Source organism: Epinephelus moara, chromosome 9 (assembly GCF_006386435.1).
Source record: "Epinephelus moara isolate mb chromosome 9, YSFRI_EMoa_1.0, whole genome shotgun sequence".
In the NCBI taxonomy this organism is placed as follows: Eukaryota; Metazoa; Chordata; class Actinopteri; order Perciformes; family Serranidae; genus Epinephelus; species Epinephelus moara.
The window spans coordinates 28548025-28566718 of NC_065514.1; the positions used below are offsets into that span (position 1 = coordinate 28548025).

Sequence of the window (18694 nt, forward strand, 5' to 3'; positions counted from 1 at the left end):
GAGAGCCCTAAACCTAATGTGTGCGTAACGTGAATTTTGCACAGTCATGTCCGGTGCACAGTTCTAATTCCACAATACTGTAAATGAGATCCTTAAAAAAGGCATTGCACAAATTCTCTGTGCAATGTATGAATAATATATGCCTCATTATATTGAATATGTGCTGTCTAACAACTGAAGAGTCTTTGAAAGCGCACTGATAGTTTTATATTCTGTTTCCCAATTTTACATTTCCAAGAACAACATTGATGAAACTCTCCAGATTCAAAGTTGCCACCAGAAGCATGAACACTTTGTAGGGAACTACATAAAATAAACAGGAATTTGTCTCTGAGAATTATTTTTTAATGTACATCCTGTCTTTCAGTGCTTCCTCAGTTTCTTTTTATCAAGTATGGCTACACAGTGCATGTTTTGTGTGTGCCATAAAATGAAACACATTGAAGCAACATGCAGGGGTGTCTCTCCACACGGACTTACCCTCTTAGCAGCAGGAGCGTCAATGTACTGTACCATCAAAACAGCACACTCTGACCCACATACGCCAGTCATTAGGCTCTAGTTGAACTACAAACAACACAACTCACAAGAGCTGCACCAACAGGTGATCTGTATCTTCACAGACATGTCAAAGTCAAGCTGTTTAGCCATCAGAAAAGTATTTTCTTTCTGTATGCAGTGTGAAGAGAGAATAGCAGAGATGCTGATAAGGGTTTGTTTCTCAACGCAGAATTGTAATGAAACTCTTGGATTGTGCTCTGTGTTGATTGATGTAGTCACAGTGTCTCCATAACAGTAACCCATGTGTGAGAATTGATGGATTGCATTTCCCGTGTGAAAAAGCATATGTATTGCTTTTCTGAGATTTATGTCACCTCATCACTGGAGATGCAGCAAAATCCAATTTATGTGTCTCGCTTGTTTTATATTTATCCTCTCTTCACCTGACACTCTCAGAGTGATTGAAGTGAAAAAAGTGGAGAGCATGCGGTAGTCATTACCTCAGTCACATTTCTAATTAAGGAGAGAGTTTTTGTGTTCGCTGAGGAAAACAGTTCTTTGAAAGAGATGAAAAGCAGTTCTCTCTTCACATAGGGCCCATTAAACAAAAGTCTTTATTGTCCACTCTTCTGCCTACTTCATCCCTCATTGTTGTTTTTTAGGATATCACTGATACTGTGATATTCCACTCCATCGTCAAGGGAACAAACAAATCATTTTTCTGGGAGTCTTTCATCTTTTCTCTACCTACCCAACTGACACATTTCTTTTTGATTCTCCTTTCTAGATGTGCGGTGTCCGTCCAGACACTGGTTGTCGCGTGGTCACTCCTATGAAGAGCAAACTGTGTGGAACCCGAAGTACTGCGTGGTTGGTGACTGTCAGATGCTGCTTCTGAATGAGGAGGAGGTGGTGAGAGCAGACAGTACTATCTCTTGTCTGTCATGTCTCTCTGTGTCACCATTGTTATTCTCGTCTGTTCATGTTCCTCTTTTTTTTGCCTTTGCTTTGTAGCTTCTTTCCATCCACCCATTTTTCCACATAGCTGTACATTTTACAACACATCTTAAATTCATGTAAATATTATTATATCTGTCACATTTTTGCAGTGGCTAGCACCGTTGCCTCACTGCAAGAGGGTTCTAGGTTTAATCCCACTGGCCCTGAACAGGATAAGTGGTTACACATGCAATTAATTACAGCAGTTTGACTGTGAAGTGAGTTTCAAGCAAAACTGAATATAACTACTTGTCACTGATACTCAGTGAAAAGCAGTCCATAGATATCCAGTAGGGGTGGGGAAAAAATTGATACAGCGTAGTATCACAATATTTTGTGTGGCTATATTGTATCGATACAGTCGCCAAGTATCGATCTTTTATTACATAGATTATTCATTTTTGCAAATACACTTTTTAATAAAACTTTTGGTACTAGAATAATAAAATCGATTGCTTTTTCGTCCACTAGATGGTGCTTATGTTGTTTTCCCTGGTGAGGTCAGCAGGGGTGTCAGTCAGCAGCATTTGGCAGGAAGTTCATCAAAACAAAGACAGAGGCGAGAAAGAAACCAGAAGTGTGCTGTCTGCGTTTAAATCAAACGTCTGGTCTTATCTAAGATTTTTTCACATGGAAGGAAAGGAAGACTTCAATATGACACATGCGATTTGCAAGCAGTGTCATATGAGAATAAAATGAAAATATTTTTTGAAAATCTGAAAATACTACGGACATGAGGGCTCACCCCACACTCCACCATCCAGAGATAGCATTAGCTGCTGACGACCAAGCTAATTCTAAACCCGCTCAGCCAAAAAAAAATCAACCAACACTGGACACACTTAGCTTGACAAAACTAACATCCAACTCAAAGAGAGCCAAGAAAATAACACAGTCCAACACCTACTTCATGTGCAAAGATCTGCGTCCATACGGTGTCGTTAAAAACAAGGGCTTTTGTTACATACTAAAACACTCCGTCGGTATGTGACTCAGTCCCAACATTTTTTCACCAACACAGCCGTACCCAAGCTCTACAGAGAAGTGAAGCATAAAGCTGATGAATCTTTGAGTACAGCGGGAAGAGTGTGATTAACTTGTGACACCTGGACTTCAAGGTCAGTGGATTCATATGTGACTGTTACGGCACATTATCTCACAGAGAACTGGCGACTGCTGCCTCATGTTCTTTAAACTAGAGCAGTCCATGAATGTCACACTGGAGCAAACATTGCAGACGTCCTGCAAAATTGTTTTTGTAACAGCCAACGCCTCTACCATGGGTGCAGCCATTCAGTTAGTGGGATACCTGCATGTGCAGTGTTTCACTCGTGCTTAATCTGGCCTCTCAGAGGGCGTTATATCTGCCAACAGCTCAGTTTGTCAGGTGTATGCAGCATTTCTGACAGGTTTTATGATGGTATTGGTCAGTCTGTCTGCTTTCCATCACATTTTGCTGCAATAAAAATGATTTCAGATAAACTGACTGAAAAATGTATTTTAAAATGTAAAACTGTTATTGACAAAGTTCGCAAATGGCAAAAAAGGTAATAAATCGCAATATATCACATATATTGTATCGCACTACTCTGAATATCGCAGTATCACAAAATCATATTGTGACCAAAGTATCTGATAATATCGTGTCGTGGGTCCTCTGGTGATTCCTACCCCTAATATCCAGTGTGCAGTCTAGGGTACAAATCGAGTTTAAATAATCATATCAGTAAAAGTAAAGGCCTTAAAAATACAGTATCAGGCTATAATAATAATGAAAACCTATGGAGAAACATAAGCTCCTGACTGAATCCTGAGTTTTGTGAGAATTGATGCTGCATTTAAATTCATCTCATTATGCAGAGCCAGCGGAGTCTGGCTCTTTGACTAGGAACAAATCACAAATCAGCAGGGTTATCCAAATTACATTGTTCAGTCTGTAATACCTTGTCCTTGTTTAATAGTTTTGTGTGAGCTCATTTTCAAATCTCCCTCATACCCTACACCTACACAGATATTCTCCCCTTTTTGGCTTGTTAGGTGTCTTCTCGACACTAAGTCATTACTAGGATTGGACTGTATATTTGAGCTCAATATCACATTAATTACTGTTATTGATATATATTACATTGTGGCATATGTATGCAATATGTTTAAATCAGAGGTGTGGATTCAAGTCACATAACCTGGACTTGAGTCACAAATTTGATGACTTTAAACTTCAAAAAAGAACCTGCAATTAGGGTTGCAGTGGTATACTGGGGTTTACCATGATATGAATATTGACAGTAATCATACTGTGTACATTTGCTTATCTACAATAAGTTTCAATTATAGTCATAAAACATTTGTTCAACCAAAAACAACCCTTCCCTTTTCTTCCTTTAAGGGTCATTCTGATTGATAATAATAATTATTGGCAGTTTGGCAACTCAGCCAATGGCTGGTGATTTCACTTTGAATTGAGCCTTTCCTGATCAACTATATTTTTTCATTTAGACATAAAACAGAAAACATGCAAAACATACAATGTCACTTTAATTATTTTTACTATATTACTAATTTGTTCCGTTCTGCCATTACTTAAATGTCCTTGGCATCTCCTATGGTAGTATGTCGCTTGAACTACACTACAGAAAATGTGCAGAAATGCGAACACAATGAATGCAGAGTACAGACAGAAGGCTCCATCTGTCTCAGTATCTAACATTGAGCATAATTGAGCCCTTAGCAGCCCACAAGTGGAATAAAACACTGTGGCAGACAGTATTACCAGTTGTGCAGCATTATTTCCTAAGTTTAATATATTTTAAATTTTGTCTGGCCATCTGTTGAAGAGCGACAGATGAGAGTGGGAAAACTGCCATTTTGGATGAAGGCTGTATTTTGTGGTATTTGATTCACTTATGATCGCTCAACCAGTTGTACACCCGATTTACTCTGGGTTTGCTCACTCTAAAAAAGGATAAAATAATTATTGTGATATTACTCACTGTCCTGTAAGTTCATAAGGACAATTAACATCTAGTGTCTTTCCTTGCATACCTCTGCCCACCTTTAACCTGATCCCATTCATTCCAGTTGGAGCAGCTCACCCAAAAGTGTCTCCTGTGTCTGTGTGCACCTCCTGCTGTGGGTGCCAATAACTCATGCACATTAGTGTCTGTGTCTAGCCAACTGCAAGCACACATACGGCACAAAAATAATATTTAATATTCCATTGCAAGAGCCATTGCTTTTAACTAATGCCACTATCTAAGGACCATCAGCAGCAAATTAAATTATAGCTGCCTTGGGGAATTTCTCAAACCCTCTTCTCAGCACAGCAACAGGGACAGAACTGTCCCTCTCTGGGAATATAGCATCTTGTGTGAGAACACTTAGAACACGAGGCCTAGTTATTGGACTTGCCAAACTTGCATACCGACATGACTGCTGGAACTGGGGAGAAAAGTGTGGCTACAGTTTTCTTTGTCTGCAATGCATATGGTATGCCGTGCTGAAATGGAGCAATAATTGCAGGGGGGAATTATCTGAATCGACCCACGGGCAGCCTGCCCGCTACAGTGCCTTTTTGTTCCAAGAACAACAGCTTTTAAATGCATCCATCTAGAGACCCAGACTCTGAAAGGTCATCTGTAACACTGCAGGATTTGTGTGATGTCAGCAAACTGCAGGTCAAAAAGATGATACATTTTTATAATGGCTCACTTCATATAAAGGTGTGATGACATGGTTTAGACAGCCAAACAATTTCCAGTAGAACAGGTCAGAGCATCAACTGCTCTGAGGTCAAACATTTATGTGCGTTCCTGAGACACGTTTGTTATGGCTGTATTAGGTTTTCCGGTATTTTAGCAACTCTTCATTGAGTGGGTGTACATGGTAAGTTTAATTCCCTTTTCATTCGGAATGAAAGTTAGTTCCTATTAAAAGTGATCTTGTAAATACCTAATTCGGAATGAAAATTGCCAATGCAATTGAAAATTCAATCCGATGTAAGGGGCTGGAATATTCAGAATGAAAGAATTTCTCGCACTTGTATACACTCATCCCTCTTTAAGTTCATTCCGGTCTTTCTGTGCATGCTTGTTTCCTTGGCCTGCTGGTGCGATGACGTATATAGCACGCATAGCAACGGGCTGAGAGAGAGCAGTCGGACTCGTTGCACTCACCGGTTTCCATTCACCACAGCACGGTCTTCTATCTCCCTTCTTCGACCTTCTACCTCCCTTCTCCACCTCAAAAGACGAACCCATTGTCTGGCATTGTCATTGTGCTTGCTCAAAAAGTAATTCATTTAACTTGTACAGGGCTCGACAGTGCAAGCGTTTCACTCGCATTTGCGACTAAAAATAGGTGTGTGCAAACTGTAAAAAATATTTAGGGGCACATGTGCGCATGAAAAAATCAGCCGAAGCAGGCTATATTTTTGTCAATAGGAAAATATGATAATCTAACCGCAAATGTTGGAGGAACTCCAGCCGCCTTCCCTCTTCCCTCTTCCCCGTGTGACATGGTTATGGGCGGTTTTCCAAGCCACTGTCGGCACAATGAATATAAGTCCCACTGTCGGCAGCGTGGAAATAAGTCAAAGTGTGGAGGAGATGGACCGGGTGGATCTCCGGGGAAGCCTGCTCCGTTCTCCCCGTAGTTAAAATAATTTCAACTCTGAGCGCAGTGCTTGGGCGGAAAATCAGAGCGGTGCGCGGCGCCAAGGGTAGCGGTGCCGCTTTGTCAGGCGTTGCTGCCCTCTCCATAGACAAACAATGGGACAGCCAGCACAAAGCGTTTTTACAGCTGATCATGTGTAGAGGCCTTTAGGGACCGTTCGCCACGGTACTGCTGCTGGGCAGGGTGGAAATAAAGCCCTTTTCACACAGAGCGCGCAAAGCGTAGACCTCCGCCGACGAACCCATTCATTGTGTATGTGCTACCGCCGCGCAAGAGCGCACTGCTCTGCCGCCGAGCTGAGCGGCGCGCGAGGGGGGCGCATGTCGCGGCGTCTGCCGCCTGCGCTCAAATTGAAATTTTTTTTAATTTCACTGCAACGCGCTGTGACGACACCTCGGCGCTGCGCGTCCAATAGCAGAGAAGAGCCTGAAGTAGACCCGGAAGTGGTCACCATGGAGCTGTAGCTCCTGAACGAGCCTGTACTCCCCCAAATCCTGTCCTCTGCGCCCTACCCCGCGGTGGGCGCCGCGAAAGCTCTGTGTGAAAGAGGCTTAAGTCCTGCAGAGTTTCAGAGGACCTGGAGAATGTTTTAGGATAGTAATAACATTATGTAAGATAATCATATTGCAAAGATAATACATATAACATTAAAGACAAAATTAAATTGCAATACTTTTTCAAAACTTGATGATTTTACCTTTCTGTACATTTTGTATACAAATTCATTACATAATTTTGCTTGTAAATGTCTATTTGCATCACGTTTATTACGGAAAACACATTATTTGATCAATTTCCGTTGTGCCCCTAAAGTTCTTTGTGCACTCCTTACTTTTTCAACTTAGGAGCACATGTGCTCCTTGGGAAAAAGGTTAGCGTCAAGCCCTGTTGTATATGAAATATAGCTCAGTTCAAGCTCCTCTCATGTAGCCTGTGAAGAATACCCATTTGTTATAGTTGTACATATGATGTAATGTTTCTCCAGACATACATTACATAATGCAACATGGCTGAGAAAGCAGTTGCACCTTTTTGGAATACACTTAAATATTTCCAATATAGACACACATTAAAAATGAGCATTGTTTAAATCTGCAGATAGGATTTGTAGCATTAACTGGTTTTATCTTGAGAAAAACATTTATTAGGATTTCACGTGAATAGTGCTACAGAAATGCATTTTTTGAGCACATACACCCCAAAGACTCAGTCAGTATCTGGTGTGACCACCATCTGCCTTATGCAGTGCAACACATCTCCTTCATATCAGGATGTTGAATGTGGCCTGTGGAACTTTGGCCCACTCCTTTGACATGGCTGTGCAAAGTTGCTGGATATTGCTGTCGTACATGCCAATCCAGAGCATCCCATGCTCAGTGGGTGACATCTGGTGAGTATGTGAGTCATGCAAGAACAATACATTCTTACTCTGACTTTGCCACATATTGACGTTTGATCATGGACTTTCCATGTCCAGATACGACATGCAAGGTACTCTGGGTGCATTGGTTGTTGACGTTCAGGAAGTTTACTGTTTACGTACTGTCTCTTTTAAAATAAATGCACTATGTCAGTACAACAAGGTGAACTGATGTTTTTTTCCTCCAACAACAAATGCACATGGTTGGGTTAAGGCAACAAGAACACATGATTAGGTTTAGGAATAAAGAACAGGGTTTGGCTTTATAATCTTACGGGGACAAGAATGCTGCTCTCCCGGGTGAAAGACGGTGTTTGTTGGACCCATCCCTCCCGCCCGACCAACTTGGACTTTTGCCGCCTTGACTTTCGTTCTTGTCCTGCTGCATTTCCCCCTGACGCCGCTGAGCGCCATCAAGCTGTAACGGTGAAAGGCCATATATCATGCAGACGTTACAGGATGGCTTTTTCGTCAGTGTCCAATGCCGCAAGCTACTGCCCAAGCGCTGTATTTCAATGACTTAAAAGTGACACTGCGTTGGCAAGAACTTGGATGTTTTCAGCTTCCAGGAGCTTCCAGGAGTGCAACATGGGGCCATGCATTATCATGATGTAACATGAGGTCATGGCAGCAGGTGATGGCTAACTCTGTGCATTCAAATTGGCATTAAAATGCACCTGTGTTTGTTCTACATAGCTTATGCCAGCCTATACCATAACCTCACTGCCATCATGGGGCACAGTAAACTGCTCGCCGACACAATGCCATACATGCCGTCTGTCACTGCCTGTCACAGTGTAAACCTTGATGAGCAGTTGCCTGCTGAACTGGTTAGGTCTAGACCCCTGCGAGGATGACACGCGTGCAGACAAACTTCCCTGAGATGGTTTCTGACAGTTTGGGCAGAAATTGTGAAAACTCTTGCGCCAGCTGTCCTGGTGGCTGGTTGTGAAGCTGGTTGGATGTACTGCCAAATACACAAAAACAGTCTTATGGTAGTCAAATGGACTTTCAGTTCACAAGCAACAGCTCTGGTGGCGATCCTGCCGTCAGTATGTCATTGACACACTACGTCAAAATTGGCAACATCTGTGGCATCTTGTGTCATAAAACTTCACATTTTTGACGGGCCTGTTATTGTGACCGTCCTAAGGCACATTTGTGTAGTAATGAGTCAGCTGTTGATTCAGCATCTTAATATGCCACACCTGTCAGGTGGGTGATTAATCTTTGGGAGGGAGAAGTGCTCAATAATAAGATTTAAACACATTTCTTCACAAAATTTGAGAGAAATAAGCATTTTGTGTGCATAGAAATAGTCATAGATATTTTATTTTAGCTAATGTAAAAGCAAAAGCAAAAACAAAAGACTTGTATTTGTTAGGGATGAACGATATTTGATTTTTTTGCCGATATACACTATGCCGATATATAACAACTCATTTGGCTGATAACGATACCGAAATTGATATATTCTTTTTTTCCCCCCACCAAGTTTAGTGATCATCAAACCTCTTCTGAGTGGCATTAATTTCAAATTATGCATGCATACTCTTATCGTGTTGGCCCACTGGCAGATGGAGACATTAAGTACTATAATTTCCAACATATATAATATTTATTCATTGTGCTAAATAAAAAAAAGCATGTTGGCCAAATCTTATAGTTCATTTTAAAGCTGATATTGGCCAATACAGATGTCATGCTGATATTATTGTGCGTCCCTGGTGTTTATTTTTTGTTCACTGTATGAACTTGTCTTTATTCACTATTTATTTGCTTAAATTTGGCCTATATATGCTTCCATTCCATAACACAATGTATGCAAACTCTAGGCTGAGCAAAAATGTAAAGTTGGGAAGTGAGAAGAAAGAAAAGTCAAAGTGTATAAAAAGACTTAAGAGTCCCTGCACAAAAGTTTTGATTGATTGTTGGTTGTGAAGCAGTATTAGCTGCAGGGGTTTCAGTACACAATCACTCTCTTTCTTTATTCTTTTGTTTTTGTCCTTTTGTTATATCGCTCTTTTAAAATAGTGTTTTTCTCTTTAGTTTTTGTTGAATTGTTTTACTCTCTCTCTCCAGTCACGTCCATCTTTCTCTTCCTTATACTCATGGTTCTCATGTGCTCTGACACATTTTGAAAAACATAGAATTAAAGCACAGCATCATTTGTAATAGAACGTTCACTCAATAAATGTTTGTGGCATTGTTTGCCAAAGGCGATTAGGCCCTTAGCTATTTGTACAGCCAACATGACGTCCCTAATCATAAGACAAACGATGCTCCCACAAACACAAAGACAGCCAAAAAGGAAGGATTCAGAGAGTGAATGCAAAACAGCACAAAAAAAGGCCAACAATCTCAACAGTGAGCAATTTCTCGAAGGCTGCAATATGAAGGTAATAAAACTGAAGGAAAGGTGTGATTCCAGAGAGGTTTGCAGAGTTTGGACTTTTTTCATTTCCACCATGTGAAGCATTCAGTTGTTATTTGGGCCCATTAAGCACAGTGTTTGCGAAATTAGTGACCAGGTTCAGCTCATCATTACTCTCTGGGGCGGCAGGAGATCAGCTCATAGGGACTTGGCTTGGGAACCTGAGGTCAGTGGGTGGAACCAAGTATGGAGCGTGGACTGGTCGCTGGAGAGGTGCCAAATTTACCTCCTGGGAACTACCGAGGTGCCCATGAGCAAGGCACTGAACCCCCAACTGCTTGGGGCGCTTGTCCAAGGCAAACCCTTCACTCTGACATCTCCATTTAATGCACTTATAGGTCTTGTTTATGCATGTGTGTGTATTTCAGGCCTGTGTGTATATGACAACTCAGACCCTGGGATTCTTCTTCTTCCTCTTCTTATCTACATCCCTAAAGCTACATGTAACTGCCAGCAGATGGGGCTGATGATCACAGACAAAGAAGTCCAAAATTCATGCTGGGTGAAGGATACTTCAAGGGGCCACTCCAGTGTTTAGACTGAGCCTTAATTCAAGTGGGCTTTGCCATTTGCTTAACTGTTGTAATCAAATCAGTGCTTACGTCCATGGTAAAAGCAATTACCTTAATTGAATTAGCAGAGAGTGAAAAGATACATCACTGTTTCCTGTTTGCAATATTTTTCCACCGTTAGTCCTTTGACAGGAAATTAGTGAGATGGGTTCATTGCATCAGAACGATGGTAGTTTAACACTTGACCTATTTTGAGCTTTAAGTTTGTAATTCTGACTTGTTTTTCATGTGACTTACTCCCTCTCCATTAATATTTTAGGCATCTGAATGTTGGCAGTTCTCACCCCTCAAACAATAACTTTGTCACTTAGCATTACAAATCAATAGATTAGAGATTACACTCTCAGTGTTCCTGGAAGCTTGATACCCTTGGCCTTCCAGTACTTTTCTGTATGTTGCTATTACTGTATTTATCCCAGGCAGAATTGTTGCAATGACTAGTGGGACTCAATTACAGCTCACATTGCTTCGTCATCATGGCTCAGACCACCAGACATTGTCATTATGGCAGAGGCGTTGTCAGTGAGAGCTGTCCTTAAACCCCGGTCCCATGAGGCAAGTAAAGAGGTGACTTGCAGAGACACAGCGAGATAAACAGACGGACATGGAAACAGAGGGGTAGAGAAAACAAGACAGACAGGGTGCCGCATTGAGCTGAGGGGTGTGAGGATGTTCGATAAGCCATTATCACTCCTTTTGGAGGACATCAGGCCCTTTCCCTTTTTCTTTCAGTCACCACTTTCTCACCACAGCCATCCTTTTCCCTTTGTCTGTTTAATCTTTTGGAGCCAAACATTTGGTATGCAAGCTATAAGGAAGATATGGGCTGACACAGACTGATGTGCTGCTAATGTCTGCTTTGTTTTATCCAATGGCTCCCCATTTATCAGGAGCTCTACAGCTATTGTGTGCTATTGGCCCAACACAGCATTAAACATGGTGACCAGAATAACCACAAGAACATAGATAAGGAGCCTTGGTGACTGTTGTATGTGTATTTCTTCCATTTCCAGCGGCCACCATTTTTCTTCTTGTTAGCTTTCATTCATTCCTCTGTGCGCTATCTTCTCTGTGTGCTTACTTTGTATCTGTGCCTTTTGTTGGATTTATTCAGCCTTTTATCTGTCTTGAATTCCTTGCTCTGTGTCTCTGTCCTCTTCTTTCTCTCTCTGTCTCAGCAGATCCGTTCCTTGTTTTTGCAGGAGAGGCGCTCTGCGTCATGCAAGGTCCATCTTCTGCGACGCACCATCAGCGTTCCAGTGGAAACACAGTTTCCAGAATACCACAGCCAGCTGTCCACTGAGAGCGGTGAGTAGCCTGAGGACATACCTCTGCAGTAATCAGCATGCACACACAAGCAGAGAAACACACACTCTCTCTCTCTCTCACACACACACATCCAGACACTTGAATACTTAAATTACTTTCTTGAAAGCATTTAATTAAATTAGAATGATTAATAGCCTAGAAATCAAATATTTAACACTTGTTCAACGTGGACATATAAAAATGTACATTAAAATTTATTATTAAGACTCTGGAGACTAAGAAGAAGTTAGTGTTTTTTTTATGGGTTGGCTCAAGTTTTGGCTGTTACAGTATGTCCAAGGCTGCGAAATAGGAGCTTAAAGTAGGGGTGGGTGATGTACCCAATATATAGTCAAATATCATTTAACAGGCAATATGGCGAATGAGCAAATTGTCATATGATCCTTGTGCATTTTAGTAAATGACTTATGCATTAAAGCAGGCTGTGTTTATGTGCAGTAGACTCACTCTCCCGTTCTGTCACACACACACACACACACACACACACACGCACACACAAACAAGACATCCCAAACTGATCAACCTTACCTACAGGTTTAATGTCAGTTATTGTGCTGACGTCAATTCAAAATGGAGGAAGGATAGGGGGGTCTATCATCTGGAGGTGGTTTGGTTTTAGGAGAACAGATGTGGAACAGGCTGCTGTGCTCTGCAAAATATGCCACAAAATGACTGCTGCCACATGTAGCAGTACCATGAGATACCATCACGTAATACACATCCAATACAGATCACTGCAGTCAAGCCAGCCTCTCCTCTTTGTTATTTTGCAATACATGCATATACTAGGTATTATGGTAACAGCGTGCAAGCACTGACTTCAGAGTTAAAGCACCATGGTAGGCATCCCAACATTCATAAAGTAAGTCAGTGCGTCAAAAATACTTAAATAAATGAAAACACAGAAATGCATAAAACAAAATGAACTCGTTTTAAATAGTAACAAAATAACTACTGCCTGCAAACTGTGTCATAGAAATGTCTAATTCCAATTGTGTGAATAATTAATCAAACTTAGTAATTAGGAATACATTCCAAAGACCTATCTGACTTCCAAAAGACAGTACACCATTTCAGAGTGTCATCCAGACAGTATCAGGACTTTCTGATGTGCAATTTCAAAATTAAAGCCCTTTAAAATGTCATACAAGCCACGTTCCCTCTTAGTTTACCAGAATGATCACACTATTTGATGCATGTGATCATACCAGTTATGTAATCTCAGAGAAATTCTGAAAAGATCAAGATATATATCGGGATCCTTGAGTCATATCACCCAGCCCCAGCTTAAAGTCAAACTTAAATACTCATATGCAAATGCTTGATCTGTATAAAGGTCAATGGACAGTGTAACTCAAGAGAAGCACTTCTGTCTGCTCCTTAGTGACATAACCAAACACTCAGACATGCAATTGAGCCTTGCATTACCCACATGCCTGTGCGAGCTTTCTACCTTATATCCACTAGATGGAGAGCTTGCTTCTTTGTAGCACTTCACTGCACTTGTACTGCCTCATCCTAACCACTGAGACTCACACTGAAAAATATCATGCTTTCTTTTAAACAGCATGTTGCACTTTCCCTGTTGCTTTTATGACGATGTGTAAAATAATACCATTATTTCCTGGATGTGCCAGTTCATACACTTATGTCTACAGACAAGATGGAGCAGCTCAGTTAAAAACTGGTGAGCGTCTGACAGGGTGAACACACAGAGTCAGTCATAATGAGACACTAGGTGGCACTGAGGTTTGACATTCAAGTATTTGTATCCCACAGTTACCGTTGCTGGGTTGTCAGCTGGCATGCAACCTAATATGACCCACCTTTTAAGCGGTGTGTGCAATTTTTCTTTTTTTTTTGTAGTTTAGGTGCTTAGTCATAGTATAAGCAATGGTTTCATTACAATGTTTTACAGTATGGTACAGAACATTGAGCTTAGGTTTTGCTAGGTCATTTTCTAAGGTCTTGTTGCCCTTGCATCCCTGAGGCAGTGTTGTCTGACTGGACGACATTAGTATTGTGTATTTTCTGTCTCAGCAATGTTGTGTAAGTATTTTGAGACCAAGATTTTTGCGTAGTACTTTGTTGCTCCTGTGATTTTAGAGATGCTTTGTGCTGGGATCTGAATCATGCTTCCTGTTGACACTGTATGCCCAGAAATTAAAGAATTTTTATAGCAGTATTTTATTTACCAACCCATGAACATCAGAGGAAGCAATCAAAAGAATATTTCACCTGCAAAATGACCATTGATATCAGTTACTCACTATGTGTTGTCTTAAATTCATGAAAAAAAGCTTAGTTTTTCTTGCATGTCCCCAGGGTTTATGAAGAATCCAAGAGAGGTGAATGGTCTTCATGAATTGAAGTAATTACGGTTAACCTGTAACAAAAGCAAAATTATATAAAACATCAGTTTACAACTCTCATACAACTTTTGCTGTGTCATCCAAGTTTCATTTGTCCAATTGTATGCTCAGTATTTCCCAAATGCATGTACTTTTGCAAAAAAAAAAGTGCAATGTCATACATTCCCCCCATAACCAGTATGATATATATATATATGAGCTCCACTTGAGCAGAGCTCATATGCATGCTCGTGCTCAGGCTCGCTACTCACCCATGCATGAGACTGTTTGTGCTGACGTGTTTTAAATTGTAATATTTTAGTGTAAATGCATGTGTTTGGGAACGTACTACTGGATAAATGAGACTTGGTTCACCTTAAAACTTCAATCAGTAGCCCCGGCTATTATTTGTTCAAATCCCTGAAATCAACAGGCCTATATTTGGGACAGGCCTTTAATTCCTTTCTCACATAACTGTTGCTCAGCAAAGATTGGGAAATACAATATACATATATATATATATATACAGTGGTGTGAAAAAGTGTTTGCCCCCTTCCTGATTTCTTACTTTTTTGCNATATATATATATATATATGTATGTATAAATTAGGCTTCAGATAATATATCAATTACGAATCATTCATCTCTAGCTTCAACAGACAGAGCATCAGAGACAGATTGAGTTACAGCACTCGAGGATTACGGCACCTGGCATACTGACACAACACCACTTTATCCTTTTAAAACAATACTCACTACTTTATGAAAAACCCTTTTGATTTTTTTGATCTGAGGACCCTTATGGACTTAAGGAATATGAATAACTTACAGGGTAACTGACGAATGGACACATAATTTTAGGTTGCCGACAAACTGGTTTCATACCTGCGAAGAGCATTTATTAAAAAAATAAACAGCTTGGCAACCAGACCAGGCCTCTAATTGAGACAGGTATTTATTTGTTAAAATGTGTAGCCACACTGACTAGGCTTTGTCAAAAAATATTTTGATATAGTTTTGCTGCTGTTAAATTTGCAAAAAAAGAGCTTTTTTTTTTCATTGGTTTAAGGTATCATGAGGTAAGTATCTGAAATACAATTGGTCATTTTGTGGATGAAGTGTTCCTTTAAGTTGAGTGTTAAAAAACATAACTTTGGGTCACTTTAAAGAGGGATGTCAAACATATGGTTTGGGGGCCAGAACTAGCCCAAAGGGTCCAATCCGGCCCACTGGATGACCCTGCACACCTAATACTGATGCACTTCTGAATGCTAAGAGGTGCCAGGTTTCAGGAGCAAGTTAAACAATGAGTAGCTTTCTTTATATAAATGCTGCTTCGGAGGCTTTTTCACCTCAACCAGACTACAGTTCTTTTCTTTCACTTTAGTTTGGTGTGGTGATGTCAGGATTATGACACAGGAGTGGAAATGTATAGTAAAATGCACATTAAATGACAGTGAGCAGTAGTCTGTGGAGAACTAAGAAATAATATTGAAATTGCATTTAGTCTTCTGGAGACATCACAGGATGTGTGTCATCTGTTTTGTAAATGTATTAGCGTTTCTAAAATGTACTTCAAACAAAAAAAAAAAGGGAAAATTTGGAGGTGTTTGTTATTTATAGGATATTATGCAATGGTTTTACTGGTCCAGCCCACCTGCCATCAAATCTGACTAAATGTGGCCCGTGTACTAAAATGAATATGACATCCCTGCTTTAAAGCATTTACACATGTATTTCCCCTCCATAGTTCAGTGGTTCTCAGCCAGCGGTCCGGGGACCCCCAGGGGCCCTTGAGGGAGTTCCAGGGGGTCCCCATAAAAATGGAGAATAGTTTCTAGTTTCTAGTTTACTATTTAATTCCCAATCAAAGTGAGTAGTGGGTTGGAGATTTAAGAGTGACTATACTGTCTTCACTTCTTCCACATATATCAACTGTAGATAACTATAACTATATAATTCTGGTCTCAATCTAACAACCAACATCGTTTCAGATGGAGGTTTCTGAAGCAAATTCTCATCAACTGGGTGATCTAATGTGTATCAGTTATCTAACATGACAAAATATATTTACTCAAGTTATACAGTAGATTTGTTTTGTTAGGGTTTCAGGTCATATTATTTGATACATCTTGTATAGTGTACCATTCAGTCATCTTTTCATTTGATTTCGTGTTTGCAGCCCAAGTGCTTTAAATGGCTCTAGTTTTCTTCTTTCTTGTGCTTTGTTTTGAACACTTGTCTCTTTCTATCATACCTTTTATCTCCTGAGAGAGATTGCATTCTTGCTGAGAGTATGCTGAAGGCTAGATGATGAAGTAAGCAGCGATGTCCTTCTGTCTCCTCAAAGTTATGGCTGTCACCCAGCATTCTTTGCATAGCACATTTTTGACTGTAAAATACAGGGAAGATTTTTTTTTTTTTTTTGCTGCAGTTATTCAGAGCTTAATCAAACACACAGATCAGGGGAAGGTTTGCAAATATGCGTCACCAGTTCTCTGTTCTCACTGATACAGGTGATGCGTGATGATGAGAAAATGGCATAAGAGTCATCATCACACTGGATCTATGATTAGGTTGATTCTGTTTATCTAAGAACAGGCAGAGGCTAAAAGAAAAAACACAGCCTGCCAGCTAATTACAGGGTACCTTTGAAACTGTAACAATGACACTCTGATGTAAGATAATTTCTGAATGCTGAATAAGATTTCCATAGTTACCTCTTCTGTTAGCATGTTAGCTAGAATACATTACAATATATTAATATATTACTGTAGTGGTTATTGTGTCAGCCATTGAAGCATTATTTCATTCTCTAAGCGGTTCTGTCACCTTTTTGAGGTGTTTAGCCAAATAAATATTTCACAATTTAATATTCACAAGATGTGACACTTTCGTTTTTATCACCTGCATGTACGCATATTATTGTTAGCATTAGTGGTGGGATGAGATACCACTAGAGCTTCATTAAAACACACTGAAAGAGTTCACTGGCAAAATACTAATTTCACAGGAACAAAACCAAGTGTTTGCCTCTTTGAATATCATATTGACAGAAGGGTTGTTGTTTAATTTATCCCTGAAAACCAAATGGTAATACATGTTCTAGTCCCCTCTTCAGTGTCTGACCTTTAAAGTTGCATTTGTGCGTGTGTGTGTATGCACCTGTGTGAGTTTCAAATCACATTCCACATCAAAACACGACAAAAAAACTCAAGCGGCCTATGTTTTACTAAATTATTCATTGGCGTAGGCAACACCTGCTCTTGTCCTTGTGTGACACAGGCTCCAAATAAGCAGCATGATGAATAAAAACTACACTTAGATGAATAGGAATCCACAGCAAATCAGAGAGCGCTCTCATCTCGTCTCATCCTCCGACTGAATAGCGAGCGGCTGCCTCCTCTGTTCTTTTGAACTGGTTGAGGTTTTGGCACACACATGCTGGAGACGAACAGTGCTGATACGCTCCCACCTGAAAAAGCTTAATTTTATTTATGTTTTTTTTTCTCTGCATGCTGCTTTGGAAAAATCAACTTTTGGTGCTTCATAGATGCTAGGGCATATGCTGCCCTATTTTTCAGCTTTTTTTTCTTTTCCCATAAATATTTTTCAGTGAAGCTGCAACACTTTAGATAGGATTAAATAGAAGTGGATAACTGACCAAAGGCTGTTGAATGATTCGTACATGCCTCCTGGCCCAAATACTGCCTCCACTGTATTTTAAGCATCTTAACATTCCCTGTGATGTTTAATTTAACAAAGTCCTGCTTGCCTCCGTCTCTCTCCTCGAAGTTTATAATTACAATTAGCTATCATTAGCCAGAATGGTATTTGTTGACTTTGTGCCAGTCACTCTAGTCTATCCTGCCAGCACAACAATAATAGATTATTTTACATTGTCAATGTCTTATCTCACAGTTTTTATAATGATGAACTCAAAACACCACAAAGATGGGGAGCTATGACTTACCAAGAACCTGTGAAAGTTGAGATAAAAATAATTTCAAGGTAAATGTTGGCTGGGCTCCATTTGGCCTTGTTATGTTGCTGAAAGGACAGGAGTGGCATATGAGTGTCAGATATAATGTAGAATCCCTGTCAGCTGAAAATCAAACAGTAGCATTCAGTGTGGATGCTATGCTTGTACCGGGGCCCTGTTATGCTTTTTCTTAGTTTCTGTCATATATATGTGATGTTACAGTGTCCGATGTTCATATTAAATGTCGCCAGTCTTTCAAATAATGAGGTCATGGTATGTAAAAGAGATCCAAGTGAGCAAAAAACTCAGGTGCTGAATACTCTGCTTACTTTGTTTTCTACTTTCAAGACAAGCGAACGTCAGCTCGTTAAGGATTTCTTTATATGGTCATTTGCTCCAGGCACGCTACTGCAAGTGTTTACATTATGTAACCTA

At 40.2% G+C, this 18694-nt stretch overlaps 1 protein-coding gene across 2 annotated transcripts in view; it reads left to right on the top strand.

Moving 5' to 3' along the window:
* Window positions 1–18694, top strand: part of si:dkeyp-72a4.1 (uncharacterized protein LOC100148058 homolog) — an 88856-nt gene that overhangs the window by 21680 nt on the left and 48482 nt on the right. The window contains exons 2-3 of one of the 2 annotated variants that reach the window (XM_050053636.1): window positions 1289–1413; window positions 11779–11905. In XM_050053636.1, the coding sequence (XP_049909593.1) occupies window positions 1289–1413; window positions 11779–11905 (252 nt within the window). The remainder of the gene's footprint in view (window positions 1–1288; window positions 1414–11778; window positions 11906–18694) is intronic. The other variant, XM_050053637.1, reaches the window with a different exon arrangement.